The sequence below is a fragment of the Chlorella variabilis genome, assembly GCF_000147415.1.
Source record: "Chlorella variabilis unplaced genomic scaffold CHLNCscaffold_1, whole genome shotgun sequence".
Taxonomy (NCBI): Eukaryota; Viridiplantae; Chlorophyta; class Trebouxiophyceae; order Chlorellales; family Chlorellaceae; genus Chlorella; species Chlorella variabilis.
Window position 1 is genome coordinate 3099083 of NW_005435087.1, and position 9119 is coordinate 3108201.

General features: G+C 68.1%; 2 protein-coding genes across 2 annotated transcripts in view; both read left to right on the forward strand.

Annotated features, from left to right (window-relative positions):
* The window catches only part of CHLNCDRAFT_133704 (hypothetical protein), a gene marked incomplete at both ends in the record, with an annotated part of 7068 nt that extends 5334 nt beyond the window's left edge, over positions 1-1734 (forward strand). Inside the window, 5 exons of the mRNA XM_005851911.1 lie at positions 73-138; positions 330-489; positions 719-898; positions 1180-1336; positions 1528-1734. Of these exons, the coding sequence (XP_005851973.1) occupies positions 73-138; positions 330-489; positions 719-898; positions 1180-1336; positions 1528-1734 (770 nt within the window). The remainder of the gene's footprint in view (positions 1-72; positions 139-329; positions 490-718; positions 899-1179; positions 1337-1527) is intronic.
* A 2885-nt stretch (positions 1735-4619) lies between these two features.
* On the forward strand, positions 4620-8455 carry CHLNCDRAFT_6787 (hypothetical protein; the record flags this gene model as incomplete). The annotated part of the gene is made up of 13 exons (XM_005851912.1): positions 4620-4698; positions 4872-5023; positions 5192-5267; positions 5459-5631; positions 5838-5974; positions 6172-6258; positions 6512-6591; positions 6736-6872; positions 7053-7222; positions 7323-7402; positions 7540-7692; positions 7819-7909; positions 8362-8455. Coding segments are annotated over 13 exons (1509 nt in total), but the record flags the coding sequence as incomplete, so codon positions are not given.
* Between the last annotated feature and the right edge of the window lie 664 nt (positions 8456-9119).

A 9119-nucleotide genomic window follows, 5' to 3' on the forward strand; every position in this document is an offset into this window, starting at 1 on the left:
TTACCCCCCCCCCCCCCCCCCCCCCCACCACCACCACCACCACCACACACACCCCTGCCACCTGCCCCGCAGGGCGCATCCAGCCCGAGAACGCACGGTACAGCCGCGGTACCCGCCAGTTCCTGGCCAACATCTCGGGTGGGGCGGCAGCTGCCGCCGCACGCTGCTGCTGCCCGGTGCCTGCCACTGCCGCTGCCGCCGCAACTGCTGCAGCGGCAGCTGGCATGCCGCTGCCCAGGGCCCGCCGCGCACTCTCCCTGCCCCTGCCTTGCCCTTGCCCCTGCGTCACCCCTCTTTCCTGCCCCTGCCCTCACAACCCCGCCCAGCAGAGGCGGAGGGCTGGTGGGACAAGTACCGTATACACGTGGGGGCGGGGTCGCCGCCGGGCGGCCCCGGCGACTACTCTGAGTGCATGGCGAGGTCGGTGTTCTGCCTGGCGCTCATGGGCGACGGCTACTCGTCACGCTTCGACGACGCCGTGCTGCACGGGTGGGTGGGCGGCGCTGGAGGGGGCAGCAGTGGGGTGGGCTGTGTGTGTGCGCGCGTGTGCATGGTTGGGCTCGCTGCGGCGCACATTGCGGCGGCCTGCAGCCTTCCGGCAGCCGCCCGCGCTGGGCTGCCACCGTTCAGCCTGTCATCCCTGCCTCCCCACTCTCCCCTGCTTCACCGCCCAGCCTGCGTTGCCGCCCCGCCTCCCCCCTCCTCTGCCCCCCTGCAGCTGCATCCCGGTCATTGTGCAGGACGGCATCGAGCTGACCTGGCACTCGCTGCTGGACATCCCCGCCTACTCGCTGCGCGTGCCGCAGGCGGACATGGCCCGCATACCACAGATACTGCAGGCGGTACCGCAGGAGGACATCGCCCGCATGCAGGCCAACCTGGCCAAAGTGTGGCGCAGGTGGGGCAGGGCAGGGAATGGCTGCTGCGGGCAGGTCGCTGCCCTGCTGGCTTGGCGGTTGCCGGCGGCGAGAGGGTGACTGCTTGGCCGGGCTGCTGCCGCCGCCGTTGCATGGCCCCAGGGTTGCGCGCCCTGCCTCTGACCTGCTGCTGCAAGCGCTGGTCCCTCGGCCTCCGAGCCTTGTCCAGCTCGCCTGCACACCACCTCCTTCGCAGCCGCCTGCTGATTCCGCTGCCTGCTTGCCTGCTGACATCCCCCCCCCCCCCTCGGCCCTGGTACAGGCACATCTGGACGGGGTACCGTCCGTATGGGGAGCAGGTAAAGGCCATGCTGGCCGAGCGGCGGCAGTCGGCGGAGCAGTATGCGGTGCTGTCGCAGCCGGCGCCGCTGGCAGACTACGACCCGGCTGAGGACGATGCACTGGCCACGCTCATGCAGGTGGGCCTGCTGCTGCGTGCGGGGCGGGTTGTGGGGCTGGGTGGGGCGGGTGAGGTGGTGCTCTTGAGTTGGGGGGTTTGCTGCGTGACCAGCATGGGGCAGGCACTGGGGCGGCTGCCAGCGCTGCCAGCTGCTGCCGCCGGCATTGCCGACGCTGCTGCCACATGCTGCCCTGCACTCTGCTGCTGCAGTGGCTCTACTCGCGGCTGGATGACTTGGGGGCGCATGCGCCGCCGCCCAAGCCCGGGGCGGCGCCCAAGAAGGCGGCGAAGGCCAAGGCGGCGGGGAGCGAGGAGGACGAGGCGGCGGCAGAGGCGGAACAGTTCAGGCTGAAGGAGGAGGGCGCAGAGCAAGGGGCGGAGGGCGGCAAGGAGGAGGGCGGCGCAGAGGAAGCTTAGCAGCCGCGGCCGCTTGTATACCGTGATTTCGATATTGATGCTGTGATATGATGAATGATCAGAGTGCGGGATTGAGAGGAACGAGCAGGCCAGGGCATGACGGCCTGCGCAGCGGCGGCGAGCGGGAGCTGCCGCAGGAGCGGCGCTGTGCATGTGCTGACGTCGCAGGTTTGAGGCAGGACGTGCCACGCAGCTGGCATGCAATACACCAAATCAATAAGGTCGGTGGATTTTCCTGGCACCGGAGCATGTGCTACGTGCTCCGACCTGTCGCAAGGCATACCAAGGCGACGGCGGCAGCGTGCTGAGGTGGCGGCACAGCTGCAGCTGGCGGCAGCTGGTTCCGCCTGCTGTTTAGATCGGTGCGCTGCCGCTTATCACCAGAGACTGTCAATCGATGCAGGCCCCTCCTGCCCGTCCTCTTGAGTAGGGAGGGATGGCTGCGACTTTCAAACCTCCCATTCTCGCCACGGGCAGCCAGCTGCCACGGCGTGGGTCTCACCCGATTGTGAGGTGAGTTGATCGCGATTCAGCATTGCCAGGGGAGCGGCGCGAATGGACAGAGGCGAAGTGTTGACAACCTTCTTGCACTCTGGCTGTGTAGGCCCTGCAGCGCGCTGTACGGCCCCCAGGCGGGCAACAGGCTCGCGGCCGCCCCTCGCAATGCCTCCCCGCTGCTGCGGCCAGCCCGGCGGCAGGTGCCCCGGCGCCAGCGCTGCGCCGCCGCCACCACCTCCGTCGCCGCCACCGACCCCTACGGCGCTGTGGACAGCGGCGCCAGCTGGACGGCGGCCTGGGAGCGCGTGGTCTCTGTGACCGGCTTCCTCACCGGCCTCTTCCCGGCCTGGCTGCTGGGTGTGGTGTACTGGGCCTGGGTGCAGCCGGCGGCGTGGCTCTGGCACTATCCGGCCACCAGTGGCCAGGCGATGCTGACGGTGACGATGCTAGGAGTGGGCCTCAACCTGTCCGCCGAGGTGGGCGCACCAGCTGGGCGGTGCGCACGGAGGCGGCGGCGGCGGGGTGCATCCGTCCTGTCCACGGCCAGGACAGGCAGAGCACCGCGCGCTGTGCACCCTGGCGGCTGCCGGCGGCAGGCCCCGGGCCCCGAGTCCAGCGCGCGGCCCCCCGCTCACCTACCTGCCCGCCTTGCCCTGCCGCCTGCAGGACTTCCGCCGCACGCTGGCCGCCCCCGGGCGCATCGTGGATGGGCTGGCGCTGCAGTATGCCATCCCGCCGCTGCTTGCGCTGCTGCTGGGCCGCCTGCTGGCGCTGCCGCAGCACTATGCGCTGGGGTGCGCACTGCCCCGCCCGCCCGCCGCCTCAGGCCGCACTGTCTGCCTGCGCGTGCCTGTGGCCTGAAATGCCTGCAGCAGCAGCAGCAGCGCGGCTTGGCACGAGCTTCGTTGCTGCAGCTTGCAATGCCGCTGGCGAGCTTCCTCTCAACTGCCGCTCCCCGCAGGCTGTGCCTGGTGGCCTGCTGCCCGGGCGGCAGCGCTTCCGGCGCCGCCGCCTTCCTGGCGCGAGCCGATGTGCCGCTCAGTGTGGCGCTCACCACAGGCGAGGCTGCTGCCTGGCGGGAGGCACACAGGCGGGGGGGCTGCCCATGCCGGCCTGAATGGCGGCGGCTGCTGCAAAGCCTCCCCGACAGCCTCCCTTCCTCACCTCACCTCGCCCACCCCCCGCCCTGCCGCCTTGCGCTGCAGTCAGCATGCTGGCTGCCGCCATCGCCACGCCGCTGCTGACCCAGCTGCTGATGGGCACCGCGATCGCCGTCGATGCCGCCGCTCTGGCCTGGTCCACGCTGCAGGCAAGTGGGTGGGTGGGCAGGGCTGGGCAGCAGGGCTGGGGCAATGGCGGGCCCGGGCTGGTAGCGAGCCATGGTTTGCTCCTCGAAAGCCGACTCATCCTGTGCCACCTGTGCCACCGCTCTGACTGCCCTGCTCGGGCGCTGCCGCCTTCCGCCTCTCCCTGGCCGCAGGTGGTGCTGCTGCCGGTGCTGGCGGGCGCCACCGTCCGCGAGGCCTTCCCCGCCGCCGTGGCGCCGCTGCGCCCGCTGTGCACGCTGGCTGCCGCCGCCCTCATGGCCCTCACCTGTGCCAGCTACGTGGCGCACAGCAGCGGCGCCGTTGCGCACGCCTGGCCGCGGCTGGCGGTGGCGGTGTGCGCGCTGCACGCGGGTGAGCGACAAGGGCTGGGGCTGGGGGCGGCGGGCTGGCCGCTTGCCAGGCAGACAGGCGGGTACATCTGGCTGCCCAAGCATGCACTGGCTGCGCTCCGCTTTCCATGCCGCTCACCTGGCCGTGCCTCTGCCTGCTCTCCCCACCACAGGCAGCCTGCTGCTGGGCTACGCCCTGTCCCGCGCCCTGGGCCTGCCCCAGGCGGTGGCCCGCTCCGCCGCCATCCAGGCCGGCAGCCGCAACAGCGCCCTGGGGGCGCAGCTGGCGCTGGCGCACTTCCCCCTGCAGCCGTTCACCGCCGTCCCCGCCATGGTCTCCACCTGCGTGCACTCCCTCATGACCTCCCTGCTGGCGGCGGCCTGGCAGGAGCAGGAGCCCGCGGCGCAGCACCAGCAGCAGCACCAGCACCACCATCAGCAGCACCATCAGCAGCACCACGAGGAGCAGCAGCACCAGGGGGAGGCGCCGCCCCGCAGCGCCGTGGCCGGCGCGCTGGCCGCCGGCGTGGCGCAGGCGCTGGCGCTACCCTCCACCGCGGCGCAGGCCAGGGCCCGGGCCCGCGCCTCCGCCGTGCAGGCGCGCTTCCAGCTGGCGGCTAACGTGGTGACGCCGCTGCGGCGGGCGGCGGCGGCCTGGCTGCTGGACCCGGCCCCCGCCCCCGCCACAGTCATCTTTGATGACCCTCCCACCGAGGATGGGCAGCCGGCCAGGCCGCGCCGCCCCGCCAACCCCCACGCCATGAACATCATCATGGTGGGCGCCGAGTGCGCTCCCTACTCCAAGACCGGTGCGCCCGGGCGCTGTGGCGGGGCGGTGCCGCATTCCGCGCCCGCTGCTTGTTTGCCCCTCGCGCGCTTGCTCGATGGCCTGCTGCCCGCCAGGCCCCGCCGCGCCCTCGGCTGCCTGCCGCTCCGCCGACCCGCCTGCCTGCGGGAACCCGTGCGGCGCGAACCCCTGCAGGCGGCCTGGGCGACGTGATGCAGGCGCTGCCCAGGGCGCTGGCGGCGCGGGGCCACCGCGTCATGGTGGTGGCACCCCGCTACAAGAACTACGAGGATGCGTGGGAGACGGGGGTGCGCCTGAGAGTGCGCGTCTTCGACTCAAACCAGGAGGTGGGTGGCGGCGGCGCCGGCGCGGGTACTGATGTGGCAGGCCCCTAGGGCAGCCCACTCGCTGCCCCTGCGGAGTGCGCACATGCGGTGCGCGGGGCTGCCTGGCCGCCTGGCAGCTGCTGGTAATGCCGCCTGCCATGATCTGCACCGCCCCCCGCCGTACCGCAGGTGGGATACTTCCACTCGTACCAGGAGGGCGTGGACCACGTGTTTGTGGACCATCCCGCCTTCCACGCCTGGGCAGGTGGGCGGGCATGCAGGGGCCAGCTGGGGTAGCCTTGGCAGCAATGGAGATGACCCGGGTGCTGAGCTGGCAGTGCTCCTCGCCACGTCAGCACCTGTAGCGCTGTCAGCGGTTTCCTGCCACCCATCTCCACTGTCACCTCCCCTGCGTTCCTCATCCCTCGCTCACACCTTCCCCGCGCCACCTCGCAGACAGCATCTATGGCGGCTCCCAGCGCGAGGTGCTGTTCCGCTGCGCGCTGCTGAGCAAGGCGGCGCTGGAGGCGCCCTGGCACGTGGCCTGCGCGGGTACCCCCTACGGAGACTCCAACCTGCTGTTCATTGCCAACGACTGGCACACCGCGCTGCTGCCAGTCTACCTGCAGGTGGGGGCAGCGGCGGGCAGCGGCGGGCAGCAACAGTGTGGTGGTTGCGCGGGGCGGTGGCGGCGGCCGGCTTGCGCCACAAGCCGGCGGTGCTGCTATTGCAGCCGGTGCCTGCCGCTCTCCCGCCTGCACCAACATATATGTATGCAGTGTGTATATACTCGCTGCCGGCCATGCACGCCCACCCCGATGCCCCCACCCTGCAGGCGCACTACCGCGACCACGGCAAGCTCCAGTTTGCTCGCAGCCTGCTGGTGCTGCACAACATGGCTCACCAGGGGCGGGCGCCGCTGGAGGAGCTGTCCTGGCTGGAGGTGCCGGAGCGCTACGAGGAGCTGTTCAGGTGCGGGGTGGCGGTGCTGGCTGGTGGCGGCGAGGAGACTGGTGGGCAGGGCAGGCATCTGCTGCTGCGTCCGCTGGCCGGCCCACGAGGCGACGCCTCTTGGCTGCATGCCTGCATTCCACTGCGGGCAGCGCACGAGGCCTGCCACCCAGCAATGCCACTGCGCCTTGCGTCTCTCGCCTCCTCCTGCCCCGCAGGCTGCACGACCCGCACCACGGCGAGCACATGAACATCCTCAAGGCGGGCGCCATCACCGCGCACCGCATCGTGGCGGTGTCCAACAGGTGGGCAGGGGGTGCGCATATGCATCGTGTAGCGCAGCAACCTGCTCGGTGCAGGGGAGGTGGCGCCGCGGTTGCCAGCGCTGCCAGCACCGCCACTGCAGCTGCTGCAGTGCCAGGCAGCTGGGCGCTGCATTGTTTATCGCAGCCCAGAAGAATCTGCTGCAGCCGCTGCAACCTCGCCTGCTGCTGGCGCTGCTGCCTGCTGCCAGCGCTGCCAACTGCGGCTGCTGTCTCTTGCCGCTGCCAACTGCAGGTACGCCGAGGAGTGCCAGACGCCCGAGGGCGGCTGGGGGCTGGACGACGTGCTGCGCCGGCAGTCCTGGAAGCTGAAAGGTGAGCGCTGCAGGGCTGCCAGGAACTGCCTGCATGTTGCGACTGCCAGCGTGGCTGGCTGCCGGTTGTTGTTGCCGCCATGCACCCGCAGCGCCACCAGCTTTTCTAATCACACAGTAAAACAATTCCTCCTGCTTTCTGCAGGCGTGGTCAATGGCATTGACGGCCGGGAGTGGAGCCCTTCTATCGACCCTCACCTTTCGCCAGCTGAGGGCTATGCCCGCTATGACGCCGAGACCTTGGATGTCGGCAAGACGCGGTGCAAGGCGGCGCTGCAGCAGGTGCGTGCACGTGCAAGGCGTGACAGTGTACTGCGTGCCATCCACAGCAATGTGCTGCACTGCGCGCCGGCATAAATGAACCTGTGTTCCCCGCCCCTTCCCATCATGCGCTGTTACGCCACTGGACAGCATCTCGCTTATTCATGCTGGTGCCCCTGCTGTGTGCATTTGCTCCTGCAGGAGCTGGGCCTGCCGGTGGATCTCTCAGTGCCGCTGCTGGGCTTCATTGGGCGGCTGGATGAGCAGAAGGGCGTGGACCTCATTGCTGCCAACTGCGACTGGCTGATGGAGCAGGGGGCGCAGCTGGTGCTGCTGGGCAGCGGCCGGCCGGACCTGGAGGAGGCACTCAGGTGGGCTGTGCTGCTGGTGGGAGCAGCTGCCGAGCGCATGTTGGCTGCCAGCTTTCGCGTTCGCATCGCCTCCAGTTGGCCGCCGTCGCTGCTGCTGCAGGAAAATGGAGGCGCGGCACCCGCAGCAGTGCCGTGCTTGGGTGGGCTTCTCGGTGAAGCTGGCGCACCGCATCACCGCAGGTGGGATGCTGCTGCGCAGCAACGCATTGGGCATGCATGCAGTGCCAAGTGGGTCACTCTGCCGCTGTGGTCTGAGGCGCCTGCCTTAGTGCCTGGTCACGCTTTGCTGTCATGACATGATCATGCTTTGCATGCAGGCGCCGACATGCTGCTGATGCCCTCGCGCTTTGAGCCCTGCGGCCTCAACCAGCTGTATGGCATGGCCTACGGCACGCCGCCGGTGGTGCATGCGGTGGGCGGGCTGGCCGACACCGTCAAACCCTTCAATCCTTTTGAGAACGTCGGCACAGGTGCGCGGCGCTGGCAGCTGCCTGGTGAGCAAGAGGGGCAGCAACACTGCGCCGTTTGGGTCTGTGGTTGCCGCCAGTTTGCCCTCAGGTCAGCTTGCTGTCCCGTCCGCTCCATGCTCGCTGCAGGCTGGACGTTTGAGGGGGCGGATCCTGGTACTTTCCGCAGCGCGTTACGGTTTGCGCTGCTCACCTACAGCCAGCATCCCGAGTCCTTCAGGTGGGAAGCAGCCTTTGCCAGCAGTGGGCTGCCTGCCTGTTTGCCACCAAAAAGGCCGCGGCTAAGAAAGGCCTTCTTTGAAGGCGCTGGAGCTAGTGTCTAAACCCTCCGAGAGGGCACAGGTTCGATTCCTCCCATGTCGAAACTTTGTGAGGACAAACGCGGCATAGCTGACCGGCTCAGCGCCAATACAAGCCAATTCCTTCGGGAACGCCTAATAGAATCGCCAAGGCTTCGGCACAGGCCTCCCCGGGACCCATTCACTACTAGTGGGGGGTACTGCACTTGGCGCGTCGGGCAGATCAAATAATGGTCTAAAGCTAGACGTTAAAACCGGGAAGTGAAGCTTGTGGAGGCTCTTCCCCACCTTTACCTTTACCTTTTGCCACAAGCTCGGCGTCCACCCTGCGATTAGCATTCTCAGTTACGCTGCTGCATCATCGTTGCTGCAGGTGCATGCAGCTACGAGGCATGGAGCAGGATCTCAGCTGGGACCAGGCAGCGCAGCAGTACGAGGCGGTGCTGCTGGCGGCAAAGTACCAGTGGTGACGCGGTCCTTGTGTTAGACTGTTCTGAGTTCGACCCCTCAGAGTTGTACATACTGTGTTTTCCGTGACCATCACCATGGATTGTGCTGCCGCATGACTGCACTTTTCCTGTCCCAACCTGCCGCCCTGTGTTGACCATGGTCATCGTCTGCTTGCACGATTTACATTTTACAAGTTGGCTGCTCCATCAGTGCTGTAGCTGCAACCTCACTGCAAATAGGGACATGTAAATTCATGCCAGGAAGAATTCCACATTGATTTTTGGCTTGGTGAACGACCCGTACTGCCTGGGCTGTACCTGCCTTCTTGGGTCCGAGCCTTCTGCCCCTGGAATTGGCCAAATCCTTCAGAAATCGGCTGAGGCTGCATTGAACTGATGGACGTTCTGGCTTCAGTGGCAAACGAGCAGGTATTTTGGGCTGCGACACCTAGCTTGTGGGTGACTGTTTTTGGCCTCTGAAATGCTCACGGATTCCTCACGGGCCATGCCCAGCGTCTTGCGACTCTGAATCAGCGTTGTGTTCGAGGGATGGGGGCGGGAGGAGCGTGGCCTGCTTCAGCGTTGCCTCCCGTAGTTTGCCTGCTTTTGCCTGCCCCGCTCCCTTGCTGAACTCGCCAGGGTTTCCCTTCATGTTTCACGCAGGCGGCAGCCTGTGAGGAGG